The sequence below is a fragment of the Rhinatrema bivittatum genome, chromosome 10 (assembly GCF_901001135.1).
Source record: "Rhinatrema bivittatum chromosome 10, aRhiBiv1.1, whole genome shotgun sequence".
Lineage (NCBI taxonomy): Eukaryota > Metazoa > Chordata > Amphibia > Gymnophiona > Rhinatrematidae > Rhinatrema > Rhinatrema bivittatum.
The window spans coordinates 64,528,066-64,543,965 of record NC_042624.1 but is presented as its reverse complement, the minus strand read 5'-3'; the positions used below and the strand labels follow the sequence as shown (position 1 = coordinate 64,543,965).

The 15,900-nt window shown below is 46.3% G+C and overlaps 1 protein-coding gene across 1 annotated transcript in view; it reads right to left on the bottom strand.

Annotated features, from left to right (window-relative positions):
- DHX9 (DExH-box helicase 9) overlaps window positions 1–15,900 on the bottom strand; it is a 164,097-nt gene that overhangs the window by 144,155 nt on the left and 4,042 nt on the right. The window contains exons 2-4 of the mRNA XM_029617881.1: window positions 10,206–10,356; window positions 2,005–2,145; window positions 340–436 (exon numbers count right to left, since the gene is read on the bottom strand). Coding sequence (XP_029473741.1) covers window positions 340–436; window positions 2,005–2,145; window positions 10,206–10,316 — 349 coding nt within the window. The 5' untranslated portion in view covers window positions 10,317–10,356. The remainder of the gene's footprint in view (window positions 1–339; window positions 437–2,004; window positions 2,146–10,205; window positions 10,357–15,900) is intronic.

Genomic DNA, 15,900 nt, shown 5'->3' with positions numbered 1-15,900 from the left:
TGGCTACAAGCTAGGAAATCACAGTTGTGTGTCTTCATCCAGGAAATAGTTGAGTTACCAGGGTCTCTCAAAGCACAAAAGACCTTTTCACCAACGGCTAACTATAGTTCTGCTGCTGAACAATTTTGTGCCACTTGTGCCATTTTTGGCAGGTCCTTACATTGCATGTCTCTGATTCTTTGTCAGAGATTCTATCTAGCAGCCCTCAGAAATCACAAAACAAGCAGGTACTCTTTGATAATGGCATGCTACATTGTAGCCAACATTTAGCTCCAAGTAACATTTGTAGCTGAAGACACTATGTCTGCAAAGCACCAGAGAGCTATCTGAAATACTTACTTCCTTCACTCTTAATGCTCAAGTGTGGAGAAAGAGGCCCTTTGGATGCATCACCAAACCCTTCACCCTTACCATCTGCAGTATCCATCTGCCCCACCTGCAAAGGAAAAACAGTGTGAACAGAACAAATACAGAAAGATCAACCCTCTCTCAATGTGTACAAGGAGTGACATCTACAGAGACAGAACCACCTAGCCTTCCACTTAGGCTACCAGCCTTTCCTAGTTAGCTTTCAGTGCCCAGAGAAGCACAGTCTCAAAAGACCACAGGGCTAAAGTTATGGTTGTATTAGTCAAATTTTACTTAAAAAGAATCTTTCAGATGTAACCCTGACCCATTTTTCTCCAAATAAGGGTCACTAAATATATCTATTTTGGTAGCCCTTCTCTGTAATTGCGATGGAGAAGGTACAGAGAAGGGCTACCAAAATAAGAGGAATGGAACAGCTCCCCTATGAGGAAAGACTAAAGAGGTTAGGACTTTTCAGCTTGGAGAAGAGACGGCTGAGGGGGGATATGATAGAGGTGTTTAAAATTATGAGAGGTCTAGAACGGGTAGATGTGAATCTGTTATTTACTCTTTCGGATAATAGAAAGACTAGGGGGCACTCCATGAAGTTAGCATGTGGCACATTTAAAACTAATCGGAGAAAGTTCTTTTTTACTCAACGCACAATTAAACTCTGGAATTTGTTGCCAGAGGATGTGGTTGGTGCAGTTAGTATAGCTGTGTTTAAAAAGGGATTGGATAAATTCTTGGAGGAGAAGTCCATTACTTGCTATTAATCAAACTGACTTACAGGCCGGTGGAGTGCACTGTTTAACCCGTGTTTCGACGCACTACCTTTACCCCTTATTCAGTAAGGGGTAATAGCGCGTCGAAAACGCACGTCCAACCCCCCCCCCCCCCCCCCCGAAACTAATAGCGCCCGCAACATGCAAATACATGTTGATGGCCCTATTAGTTATTCCTGCGTGATTCACTAAGTAAAATGTGCAGCCAAGCCGCACATTTTACTTTCAGAAATTAGCGCCTACCCAAAGGTAGGCGTTAATTTCTGCCGGCACCGGGAAAGCGTACAGAAAAGCAGTAAAAACTGCTTTTCTGTACACCGCCGACTTAATATCATGGCGATATTAAGTCGGAGGTCACAAAGCAAAACATAATTAAAATTTAAAAAACATTTTTTTTTTTTTAATCGGCCCGCGGCTCGAAAACCGGACACTATTTTGCCGGCATCCGGTTTCCGAACCCGTGGCTGTCAGCGGGTTTGAGAACAGATGCCGGCAAAATTGAGCGTCTGCTGTCAAACTCGCTGACAATCGCCGCTCCTGTCCAAAAAGTCGCTAGGGATGCGCTAGTGTCCCTAGCGCCTCTTTCTCCATGGGCCTTCGTTTAAATACTGAATCGTGCACACAGGAGAGTGGCCTGTGTGCTCGCCCGCGACTTTTACTGAATCGGCCTGTTAGAAAATAGCCACTGCTATTACTGGCATCAGTAGCATGGGATAGACTTAGTTTTTGGGTACTTGTAGACTGGATTGGCCACTGTTGGAAACAGGATGCTTGGTCTGACCCAGTATGGCAATTTCTTATATTCAGTTCTCACTTATACCATGTGCTTGCAAAGTACAGTGCATTCTGCATGTGAAATGTTGAAACTTACTGTGAAAGCTGGAACTTCTTCACTTTTTATTTCTCCCATTCGAACAAGGTAGTTGATGAAGTCCCTTGCAGCATTACTCTGGGCATCTTTCTTGTTGGTAGAGTTGCCCATACCAGTATAGTTGAATCCATCCACCCTCACCTGCAAAAGAGACAAGAACCAGATCTTCAGTAAAAGAGTATGTGAGAGGGTAGTGAGGGCAGAGTTCCAGTACTTGCTCAAATACCACCATCCAGGCAGCACTCTACAAGCAGATCCTCAGAGCCAAATGGAGGGCCAGAAGCAGACAGTGACAAAGACTATATGTTCTAATGAAATATTAACAGTCGAAAGAAACAGCTACATGACAGTCACACACTGAAATCTCTTGAATTTCTATTAATTCTATTAATAGAGGACATGGGGTCATTGATGAGCTATCTTGGAAACTTTTATATTTATCTTTTAAAAAACCAAGAACCATGCTCATCTTAAGTACTAAATCACCCAATATCTTGCACTGGAAGGAGTAAAGTCGTTGGTGTACAAAAGGAAAAGCCATAAAATCCAGTGCTTCGATACAAACACTCCATGTGCTATGAGAGGGGTGGCCAATCTTTCACAAAGTAAAATGCTCAGTACCAAAAAGCCTCATTTTTTTTTTTAGGGGGGGGGGGGGGGGGGGGGTGGTTTCAATGAAGACTCCCTCATACTCACCTTTTCAATCCCTCAATCTTTCCCCACCAGCTTCTCTCCCCCTCCCCCTATCCTGTCCCTTACCAGTCTCTCTCCCACATCCTAACCCCAATCTCTCTATCCTGTCACCCTTCTTCCACCAGTCTCTCTCTCTACAACCCAAGTGTTGCATGCCCCAACTCCCATAATGGCAAATCAGTGGCTGCAAAGTAATACCTCCCACCCCACCTCTTGTGCTATTCTGCTCCTTCTCTCCTTACCCTCTTTTCCCCCCCTGCCCCCACACATCTATCCCCCAGCACAGTACCCCTATCCTTTTCTTTTGCTCTCTTCCCCATGGCCCCACCCCCTCCCCTTTTCTCTCTTCTCCCCCTCCAATGCCCTCTCTGGGTCTCTCTCCTACACAGTAAACCACCACCCTCCCCCTGTCTCTCTCTCAAACCCTCTCCCTTCCCAATCACAGCTCTGGCTCTTTCACCCCATGACTCCTCTGAGCTCTCATCCTTTTTCTCTCCCCCTCCTCATCACTTCTGGCTATGTTGTTACTTTCCCTCTTCTCCTTCATTATCTACAGCTTTCTGTCACCTATCCTCACCACCTCTCCCCTGATGCTTCTGGTTTGTCACTCTCCTTCCCCCTTCACAGATTCTCTCTCATATTCATACACCATCATCATCACTTCTGCCCCACTCCCACACCACCTCCATCACTACTACTACCTCTAGCTTACTTTCACATTCCCCCTCCCACTCTGGCTCTCGCACACCCTTTACTGCTTTTCCCCTAGTTCGTTCAAACCCATTCTTCCCCCATTCCTGGCTTTCTCATCTCCCCTCACACTATCATATGCAGTCCCCCTTCCCACATGGCTCTCAGGCAAACCCCTATCCCAGCCTTCTCTGTCCTCCTATTTTCTCCATCCTATTGCAGAACATCTGGCCCTCCCTGATCCCATTCCCTCCAGTGGCAGTGCATGTTTCTTTTCTGGCCTAGGTTGATAGGAGCATGTAGGCGCGAGCTGGCAGCATTTCCTCCTGAGTTTAGACAGCAGTAGGTACCAGGCTTCAATTTTTAGGCACTGGATTTTCGACAGTGGTTATATAGTGTCTGATTATTAATAAAACATTTCTTCCAGGTACTATCATCTGAACTGGCAGCGTATAACCACACTTTGCAACAGCTGCCAAATTTTATAGTTATGGCAATAGAATACTGTGTATTTTGTTATATTAAATCTACCATCTTACCAGCAGCCTTGGAAGTTTCAATCATAGGATCACTACAATTGTTGGATGGTTCTCTGGTCTTATAAATTTAACCACCTATCACCAGAACACCTGGTTTCCCACAATCCCACAGCAGTGGGAAGGGCTGCAAACTCAGATACTGGCAGCAGAATTAGCTGGTCCCCACAGAATCAACATGGAAGATCAGGGTGCCAGATGAAGAGCTGCTGTCCAGGGTGGCACTTTCAGTCACAGCTGCTAAACCCTTCTTGGGTCATTTTCCCCTACACATTCTTGTTTCATCACGTGGCGAGGAAAGCAGCAGCCTGTTCAGCCATGTCCTCTTCCTCCTCTGCCAGCCTATTCCAATTGCTACTTCTATTGTAGGACGGCATCCCAGCTGAACACAACAGTTGGGGCCCGGGCAGCAAAGGAGAAGGTGGGGGTGTGATTGGGGAGATTGCGTGAAACAGGGCTGTGAAAGAAGAGAGGGAGAGATGATGGGAAAGGGACAGATGTGTGAGGGGGGGGGGGGGAGGCTAGAGAATCAGGGTTTGTGTGAAAGTTGCTGGGGAAGGGTGGCTGAATGGGTGTCTGTGTATATGGGCGTACAATAAAAATGAGGTGGAGAGAGTGCAGGGTGAGAAGGTAACAGAGCAGGGTAGGGCCACTGCACTCTCCAGATATCAGGACCTCCATTCCCCCAATCCCTGATTTTTATTCCTTCCTTTTCCATCCCCATTCTGATCTTAACTCTTCCTGCTCCAACCCAATTCCCAGGCCTCCCTCTTTCCTCCTTTTTCCGATCCCAATTTTTCCTCTTCTCTCATCCTTCCATTCTCTCCCTTCCTCTGTATCACTATCTTCCTCCATCCCTTCCCCTCCTGCCTCAGACCCTCTCCTCCCTGCCTTCCTTCCCAGCCCCAGTTATTAAGATCTCTTTTCCTTCAATAGAGAGCCAAATAAATTACCTGGACACTGAAATGTCAGAAAATTAGTTTTTACCAAGTTCAAAAAAAAATAAAATTTGCATTTATTAGCATATTAATCACAACTGTTTTAGAATTTTGAAAAAAATCTGACAACCTATTAACGACTGCGGCAGAATCTTGAAAAATCTGCCAGAGGAAACCAGGAGCATTGCTTACCACTTGCTCTATGAAATGAAAATTGGTTCTTACCTGCTAATTTTCGTTCCTGTAATACCACAGATCAGTCAAGAAAACTGGGTTGCGTATCCCTACCAGCAGGTGGAGTGAGAGAACAATTAGAACTTTGGGCACTGCTACATAACTAGAGTGCCACCTGCAGTCCCTCAGTATTGGCCTGTACCCAAGCCCACACTAACAGAACTAACTAGCGGCCGAAATTGAAACCCAAACAAAAAAACAACAACCTGTGGCCTCAACAGACAGACTCAGAAACTGCTCCATCGAGTAACTGTCAACACGGAGCTCCGTAATTAAAAAAAACAGCAAGTCATAAGGCAATGCAGTCTTTCGGTATCTGAAGAAAGGGGTGGGCCTCTGGACTGATCTGTGGTATTACAGGAACGAAAATTTGCAGGTAAGAACCAATTTTCATTTCCTGAACATACCCTGATCAGTCCAGAAAAGTGGGATGTACCCAAGCCACCCTGCACTGGGCGGGAACCCGAAAGAACCGCACGCAATACACTCTCACCAAAGGACGATTCATCATCAGCTTTAATGTCCAAGCGATAATGTTTAATGAAAGTGTGTAAAGAAGACCACACTGCCGCCCTACAAATCTCCTGAGGCAACAGGCGTTGACACTCCGCCCAAGAGGTCGCTTGTGCCCTGGTTGAGTGTGCTCCAAGACCCAACAGTACTTAACGCCCTCGGGGAAATGTAGGCGGAGCCAATGGCTTCCTTAATCCAACGAGAGATGGTCACCTTAGATGCCTTGTCACCCTGTTTGTGCCCCCCAAACAGGAGAAACAAGTAATCCGAACGTCGGAAATTATTAGTAACCTCCAGGTAGCGCAGCAAAATACGCTGGACATCCAATAGATGAAGGTCCCTGCCCTGAGGGGAATCCCGAGCCCAGTGCGGAAAACCGGGAAGATCCACTGCCTGATTGACATGGAAGGCTGAAGCCCCTGACGGAGAAGATGCAGTAGATGAGCGAGTTGCAACGGACCCTCTAGGGCCAGACGAATCAGATCTGCAAACCACAGGCGACGCAGCCACTCCGGCGCCATCAGAAACACCCTGCCGGGATGTAGTTCGATGCGACGAAGAAGTCGACCGATGAGAGGCCACGGAGAAAAGGCATACAAAAGAATTGCCGTGGGCCAGGAACACACCAGCACGTCGAGAACCACTGAGCCCTGCTCTCGCCAACGGCTGAAAAATCTGTCCGTCTTCGTGTTCGCCCTGGTTGCCATCAGATCCAACTGCGGCACACCCCACCGGGCGCAAATGAGGTACCATGCATCGCGAGCCAGTTGCCATTCCCCGGGATCGAGCTGTTGTCTGCTGAGAAAAAAAAAAAAAAAACAGCCTGCACTTTCTCCACTCCCGTGACGTGAGAAGCTGCAATTCCCTGGAGATGGCGCTCCGCCCAGGTGAACAGGAGGCACGCCTCGAGCGCAACTGCGGGACTTTTTGTGCCCCCTTGGCGGTTGATGTGAGCTACCGTCGTCGCATTGTCGGAGAACACGCAAACCATGCTGTTCCGTATCCAGGGGAGAAACGCCTGTAAGGCCAGCCGTACGGCTCTCGTCTTGAATCGATTGATGGACTAGGACCCCTCCGGAGACCAGAGCCCTTGGGCAGTTCTGTCTGCACACACTGCTCCCCAGCCGGACAGACTGGCATCGGTGGAGATTATTATCCAATCCGAAGGATCCAAGTCTACTCCCCATTCCAGATTGTCGCGCAACAGCCACCACGACAGACTGAATCTGGACTCGGGAAGTAGCGGCATTGGGAGATGGAACTGTTCGACACCGGACTCCAGCGCAACAAGAGCGCACATTGTAACGGTCGCAAGTGAGCGAACCCCCAGGGCACCAAATCCAAGGTGGAAGCCATGGAGCCCAGGACTTGCAGATGATGCCACACTGTGGGCTGCTCGCTCCGCAGGAGAGCATAAATCTGTTCTTGCAACTTCCACAGACGATCCTCTGCCAGAAACACCTTGCCTTGTAATGTATTGAATCGCGCTCCCAAGTAAATCAGCTTCTGGGTGGGTTCCAAATGACTTTTCTGCAAATTGATGACCCACCCAAGTAACTGTAAGGTGACCATCACCGTCTGGACAGACCATACGCAATCCTCCCGAGACTTGGCGCGAATCAACCAGTCATCCAGGTAAGGATGGACCAGAATACCCTCCTTGAGAAGGAAAGCCACTACCACCACCATAACCTTGGTGAAAGTCCGAGGAGCTGTGGCGAGGCCAAACAGAAGGGCTCGAAACTGGAAGTGCTGACCCAAGACCTTGAAGCGCAGGAACCGCTGATGATTCATCCGGATCGGAATATGAAGATATGCCTCTGTGAGATCCAGGGACGCTAGAAACTCTCCCTTTCGAACCGCCGCCATCACAGTCCATAGGGTTTCCATACGAAAACGAGGGACACAGACAACAGTTGAGTTTCTTCAGATCGAGGATGGGACGAAAAGTGCCCTCCTTTTTTTGGACCAAGAAGTAAATTGAGTATCGTCCCTGCTGCGCTTCCGGCACCATGACAATGGCTCTGAGGTCGAGCAGCTGCTGCAGGGTATCCTGTACCGCCTCGCGTTTGGCGCAAGAGAGCACACGGGACTCCACGAACATTTCCCGGACTGGACGCGCAAACTCCAGGGAGTAACTGTCCCTGATCACCTCCGAGAGCCAGCGATCAGAGGTTATTTTTGCCCATTCCGCGTAAAAGCCGGATAATCTGCCTCCAACAGCTTCTACGACAGAATGGGTGCGCGTTGCTTCATTGGGCGGGTTTACTGCTACCTGCCCCAAGGTGTCCAGAGTCCCTCCTGGAGCGGCGGCCACCGCGAAAGGACTGTTGGTGACCCGGTGTCAACTTAGGACCCGCCAGAGCAGAATATCTGCCAGATCGAAAATGGCGAGAGTCCCGAAAACGAGCCCGAGGAGAAAAAACGTTCTTGGTCATTCTTCTATCCTCTGGCAACCTATGGCCCTTGGACTCCCTGAAGAGCTTGACCAACTGATCCAACTCCTCCCCAAAGAGAAGCTTGCCCTTGAAGGGAAGGTTACAAAGTTGGGATTTTGAAGAGAAGTCCGCTGCCCAATTCCGTAACCAGAGAAGGCGACAAGCTGCCACCACGGACACCATGGACCGAGCCGAAGTCCGAACGAGGTCATATAGCGCATCTGCTCCATACGCAATTCCGGCTTCCAAACGGGCCAGCTGCAACGCTCCACCATTGGCATCTGCCGCATTAGTACTCGCCTCTTGGACCCAGCACAGGCACGCTCGTTGCATAAGACTAGCGCAGACTGCCGCTCGAAGGTTCAAAGCGGCCACTTCAAAAACCCACTTCAATTGGATCTCCAGCTTTCGGTCCTGCGTGTCCTTTAAGGTGGCAGATCCCGCCACAGGTATCATGATCTTTGTGACCGCCGAGACGGCCGCGTCCACTTTCAGAATCTTCAGCAGGTCCAGCACCTCTGACGACAGCGGGTAGAGCTTTCCTATCGCCCTACCCACCTTTTAAGCCCGCATCCGGAGTATCCCACTCGCGGGTCACCAGCTTTCGGACTTTCTTAGGCAGTGGAAAAGCTGTTGATGGTCCCCGAATACCATCCAAAACCTGATTAACCCCTTCATTATCAGAATCCTCTTCAGTAACCTTAAGACAGAGGACATCCAGTACCTGGGGAATAAGCGGACGAAGTTCATCTCGCTTAAACAGGCGGACAACAGTAGGATCACCACTCTCCACCGGAGGGAGGTCATCCCCATCAGGATCATCCGTATCCACCGGATCAGGAGTCTGGTCCGGATCCGCACCCGGTAGCTGCGCAGATCCGACCCCCAGACTCGGAACCCTGCCCCAAAACCTGGGTCATGGGGGATCCTTGCGACCATCCTCCCCAGGGCGAGAGCGGACCACCAAGCGCTGCTGGGTGGCTGCAGGACGTCCCTGCTTCAGAGGGGGCTCAGCAGGATCCCTAGCGCGCCAGGTCTCTTTAAGGAAGGCTGTCTCCATGCCAAAAAGGCCCGATGCATCAACAAGATAAACTCTGGGGAAAAATCTCCCGTGTCTACCTCCCCATCTGGGGGGGGGGGGTTCCTGCAGGGCCTATTCCCCAGTCCCCAACATCGGATCTACAGCCATGGGGACCAAAGCGGGAGGGGGGGAATCCTCTTCTTGCTCAGAATGTTGCGAGTCACCCTGACGGGCCTTCCAAACCGGAGCAGTCTGGGCACAACGACGCAGAGTTCAAATTCTGCCCACATGCCCCATAGGAGCGGCAGACCGCCGATTTTCGTGGCGCCATGCCAGACTGCGTAGCCACGCAGTCAGAGCAGCTGAGGGACCTGCAGCCGCGTGAGCGCCACCAGCAGCGCGGGAAAAAGAAAAACAAGGCCTCCGCGAGGAACCGCGCTGTTCAGCCACCCGGGTGCTGAAAACACGGCCTGGACCCGTTACACACACTGCCTACCTTCACTATCAACCCGGAGCCCGGGAGAGGAAGGAAACGAAACTGTGACGGCTCAAAGCTGTCCCCACAGCAGGATCCCCTGGTGCCGACTCCTTACCTCAGACTGAAGAGACTTTTTTTTTTTTAAACTAACTTTAAACAACTAAACTACTGAAGCCTGCACTAACAGGGGTCAAGGGAGCAGCTTCGGAGGTAGGAAGACCAGGAGCCCCCGGCCTGTGCACCCAGGACGGAGCGGGCGAAACACAGTCAGGGGTGTCTAACCCCCCCGCACGCCTGGCTGCCACTGAGGGAAGGTCCACGAAGGTGCCTAACACCTCAGGAAGCAAACGAGAAGGAAAAATAAAATAACAAATTTCCTAACTACCCTGAAAAAAACTAAGACTGCAGGAGATGCACCCTACCACCTGCTGAGTCAGAGAAATACTGAGGGACTGCAGGTGGCACTCTCATTATGTAGCAATGCCCAAAGTTCTAACTGTTCTCTGACTCCACCTGCTGGTAGGGATACACAACCCACTTTTCTGGACTGATCTGGGTATGTTCAGGAATAGCAGCTTGCCAAATGATTTTAGTAGTACAATTTCAAAACAACCCAGAGCTTCTTAAATATTAAGATGACAGGACAGACATATACAGTACCTCACACAAGAACTTCTGTCGGTTCTTGTTCCCTGCAGCTCGAATATCATAGTTGGGAGTCAATCTCTTCTTCCCACACCAGGCATAAAGGAAGTTCTTTATGTCACCCATGGGGGCAGCTTCACACTGCTGCCGTGTATTGCTTTAAATCCTGGAGAAATAAAAATACATCATTCACCTGGTAACAGACTTCACACATAAGAGATTTTTTATTCTGTCACATTCAGATATCAAAAATCCTTTTCTCCATTTTTGTTCTTATAATAAACCCTGATAAATTCCTGGGAAAAATAAAGACCAAAACAGAAAATAAAAGGTCCCTAGCTATACTTAAAGGCTTTGAATTTTAATTTTATTGCAAAGTTGCATCAAACACTTTGCTTGCCTCAATTATACAGTAATTTTTAAAAACATGTTCTTCTGTAAACTTGAGAAAGAAAACCATTGGGACTCAAATTACCACTTTTTTTTAAATGCCAGATTTTGAATTCCTTCTATATTTTTACAAAAGAGCTATTAACAGTATTTAATCCTCCTTGAGAAATTCATAGAGTACAAGTGGCCCAGAATGTGGCAAATAGGGTCATGTCAGACTGTGCAGGCCCTACACTGGATTCCAATAAGTATTCAGTGCCTGATTAAAATCTTGATTGCTTTCAAGCCTTGAGAAGGAAAGGCCTTGAATGCCTTAAGATTAAATTTATGTACTATTCCCCTGGATATCAGCTTGATATCTGTGCAAGGAAGCTCTCTTTGTTGTTCCATCTTTTAAGGATATGAGAACGGTCTGATTTTGAACTAGGGCTTTTTCAATCATGGCCTCAGTTTTGTAGAATTTCCTACCTTTGGATATTAGATGGGAAATGGATTACTTTGCTTTTCATTAAAAATAATAATAATATTAATAGTTTTTTTTTCTTTCCACTTGGGGGTATTTTCTTTTCTTGAACAGTTTAGTCAGTTCCATTTTATTTTTGGAAGTGTGTGAACAATTAAGGAATTTTTATTAAAAGATTTACATCCTGCCTCTTGAAAGTTCAAGGTGGGTCACAAGATATTCATTCAAAAAAAAAAAAAAAAAAAAAGATTACAGATAAAAACAAATCATAGTAAACAAATAGAAATTTAGAGCGAAATCAGATTGTTAATACCATAATGCCTCGAAAAGTCAGTTTTTCCAAATCTCCAAAGAAAAGTTAATCACAGAAAAATGTATCTCTAAACAAAGCGTATTCTGAAATGAGAAACCAGGCCCATAGAGAAGTCATGGTATACGGTCCTCTGTCTCGATTAGACGGGCCAGACTCAGTGAAGGGATCTCCCTTATTGCCTGACCTAAGACTCCACGAGGGTTGGTATGTGTGGAGAAGAGAGCTCAGCCATAAAGTATCTGGATTGTATAATAGAAAATGAATCAAGATAGCACTTTTAAACTTCAGTCGCCAGAAAACAGGAAGCTAGTGCAATGCTTGAAGAACAGGTGCAATATGTGTATATAGGCTATTTGCCTTCAAATACAAAATTAATAAGTATGTTAATAAAATATCAGGTGCCACTGCTGGTGTCTTGCATACACAGTTATATGCAAAGGTTTAGGCTCCCTCATTTAAATTGCATGTTTCAATAATCTAAGCTAATAAGCTGGCAACTACTGCATGGTAAAAGTTAAACCAATCTTTCTGCAATTTCAATACATAAATTACTATTTGCAGTTTTCTCTACAGATTCAAAAGAAGAAAAATAATGAATATGGCATATGCTGAAGTTGGTACACCCTTTTATTCAGTACTTTGTAACAAACATCATTTGGCTGAACATCAGCTTCCTGTAGCCATCTAATTTTTTCCCACTTTAATACAGAAATACCCATAGCTCTTCTTACATGCACGAGATCTCCCCACAAATTTTCAATAATATTCAATTCTAGGGACTATGAAGGCCATTCCAAAACCTCCTTTCTTTTCTGCAAGAACTCCATTGTTGATTTTGAAGTATGTTTCGAATCCTTTACTTGTTGACGTATCCAATCTCTTTTCAGCTTTAACATTCCTTCACTGTCTGTGGGACATTAGCTTCTAAGACATAGTATTTAGTTGAACCCATTCTCTCTTTCATTCACACAATATTTCCTCTGCCACACAACCCCAAAGCATAAAAGAACCCCCACCCATCCACTTCACAGTTAACCAGAATTTCTTTTCTTCAAATGCACTGCCCTTTTTTCTCCAATGTATAGTGGCTTGCAAAAATATTTGACCCCCTAAAAAGTCAACGGATTTGTACAGACTACAAATGACATTGCAGATTGTGCCAAACAGTATGTTTATCGCAAACCAGTAAGCTCGTTGGTAAATTTTCAGTCATAATTCATTATCTCTCTACTTTTGTTAAATAAAATTAAAATCTAAAAAATGCTGTTAGCATAAGTATTCAACTCCTGCGCTGTGGAAGATCCAGATTTACACAGATGAAAGATACTGCCCTAAGAATTGACTTACAATTGGCCTCTACCTGTGAAGCATAAAAAGGTCAGCTTTTCTAGATAAAAGACCCCCTAATTCCAGTACCATGATCAGACTGTGAATGTGAAGGAAAGCTGTGAAAATGAAGACCAAAGAGCATTCTAAGGAAATTAAAAAAATGTATTTAATAACTTTTTAATCACTTGCCCGATTAAAAATCTCTCAAAGCGATATACAATGCATAACACAACATTAAATGCTTCTTAGAATAATATCAACAAGGCCGTCCCTGAAAACTCAGCATCAGAGCAAGGAGAAGACTTGTGAGGGAAACCAGAGAGAGGCCAACAATCACTTTGAAGGAGCTACAGAGTTCAGAGGCTGAGAATGGAGTGGAGGTGCACCAGTCAACCATATCAAGAGCTCTGCATGGAAGGGTGGCTAGAAAGAAGCTATTACTGAAGAAAAAAACATCAATATATGTCTAGAGTTTGTCAGAAGCGTCAGAATGACTCAGCTAAAATGTGGGATAAACTTCTGTAGTCAGATAAGACAAAAAAAAAAAGCTCTTTAACCAAAATTCAAAACAATGTGTGGCATAAACCTAACACTGCAAAATTCCTCAGTAAACAGGGACTGGGCAACTAGTTAAAACTAAAGGATGGATGGATAGTGCAACATACAGGGAGATACTACAAGACAACCTGCTTCAGCTGCTAAAAAACTAAATCTTGAGAGAAGCTCACCTTTCAGCAGGACAACGATCCAAGCACAAGGCCAAAGCAACAAAGGATTGGTTGAACCAAAAGGTGAAAGATATATAATGATCAAGTCAAAGTCCAGATCTCAATCCAATCGAGAATCTGTGGCACTATCTGAAAATTGCAGTCCATAAGCATCATCCAACCAACCTGAACAACCTGGACCAAATCTGCCAGGAGAATGGGCAAAAATCACTCCCAAGCAGTGTGCAAAGCTGGCAGAAACTTACCCCAGCAGATTTAAGTACTAGTCTGACATGGTTGAATACTAAAGCAAGTCGCATTTTTCAGATTTTAAATTTATTTTACCAAAAATGCAGAGAAATAATGAATTATGACTTTAAAAATTTACTTTAAGAGCATACTGATTTGCAATAAACAATCTGCCATAATCTGTGTGTCATTTGTAATCCACACAATTCTGCTGACTTTTTAGATCAAATGCATGCAAAGCAGCTCATTACCATGTTTTCATTATTAGAGGCAAAATACCATCAGTTATTGCTAACAAACAGGCCGATAGAGTGCAGTGCGCTCCGGTGGAGCGCACTGTTAACCCGCATTTGGATGCGCGTTTTCGATGCGCTAGCTTTACCCCTTTTTCAGTAAGAGGTAATAGCGCGTCAAACGCGCGTCCAAACCCCCCCCAAGACTAATAGCGTCTGCAACATGCAAATGCATGTTGCAGACGCTATTAGTCATTCCCACACGATACAGTAAGTAAAATGTGCAGCCAAGCCACACAATTTACTTTAAGAAATTAGCGCCTACCCAAAGGTAGGCGTTAATTTCTGCTGGCGCCGGGGAAGTGCACAGAAAAGCAGTAAAAACTGCTTTTCTGTGCACCCTCTGACTTAATATCATGGCGATATTAAGTTGGAGGTCCCAAAAGTTAAAAATTTAAAATCTGCCCTCGGATCATGGGTTGAAAACCGGACGCTCAATTTTGCCGGCATCCAGTTTCCAAACCCGCGGCTGTCAGTGGGCTCGAGAACAGACACCGGCAAAATTGAGCGTCGGCTGTCAAACCCGCTGACAGCCGCCGCTCCTGTGCAAAAAGAGGCGCTAGGGACGCGCTAGTGTCCCTAGCGCCTCTTTTTACCGCGGACCCTAATTTAAATAAATTAATTTACTGAATCGTGCGCACAGGAGAATGGCCTGTGCGCGCGCCGGGACTCCCACGATTTTTACTGTATCGGCCCCGAAAGTGTTTACTGCGCCGCAGTAAACGTTTGGTTTCCTCCAACTTAATAGCACCACAATATTAAATCAGAAGAAGGGTGCTCAGAAATTAACACCTGCTCGACTGAGCGCACTGTTTTGCATCAGTCCCAAAATTTTCAGCATCTGGAAAATCTGTTAGGCCAGTGCACCACTCTCAGGCTTATTCAATAAGACGCACGGGAGAACAGGCGCTCCCTGTCCAGCACCCCTCTCTCCGAACGTGCACCCAGCCACCTCTCCTGGGAGCGCGATCCAGTATTTAAATGAAAGTTTGTGCTAAAAAGGAGGAGCTAGAGATGAGGGGACGTCCCTGGCACCTCCTTATTAGCGCAACCAGGAGAGGTGAATGTCGCGGGTTCAGGAAACCGACAATTTTATGAGCGCGGTTTATGAACCTGCTGACAGCCATAGTTAAGAAAGCAGGCGCCAGTAAAATTGAGCATCCGTCTCATAACCTGACCGGCCAGCACATTTCTTTTATTGTTTGGTTTGTTTTTTTTTAAACATTTTTGGTTCCTCTGACTTAATATCACAAGTATATTAGTTGGAGGTTGTACAGAAAAGTAATTTTTCTGCTTTTCTGTACACTTTTTCTGATCGTAAATGTGCTGACTGGCCGCACATTTTATTTTCAGTATCCCAGGTGAATAACTAATAGCCTCATCAACCTGCACTTGCTTCTGACGAGCACTAACACTTTCCGAGGGGGGGAGGGGGGTGTGTTTTTATGATGCGCTAAATGCTTATACACACAGGCTGATTCAATAAAACATGGCAGGAGAGCCGGCACTCAGAGCTGAGCGCCCGCTCTCCCGTGCCTGGGCACACAATTCTCTATTCAAATTAGGCTGCACCTGTCAGTGGGTCCGACAACTGACACTTAATTTTAATGGCGCTGTTTTCGAACCCGCTGACAGCCACGGGCTTGGAGCCTCCAACTTAATATCGCTATGGAAATTAAGTTGGAGGGTGTACAGAAAAGCATTATTTTCTGCTTTTCTGTTACACTTTCCTAGGGCTTTCTAAGGTTAACGCCTGCTTGGCTGCACATTTACTTTCAGTAATTCTGGGGTAATAACTAATAGGCTCATCAACGTGCATTTGCATGTGATGAGCGCTATTAGTTTCGGGGTGGTTGGCTGCACACGTTTTCCATGCGCTATTACCCCTTACAGTATAAGGGGTAATAACAGCGCGGCCAAATGGGGGGCGAGCGCACCTTCTGTATCAGCCTTACTGAATAAGGGG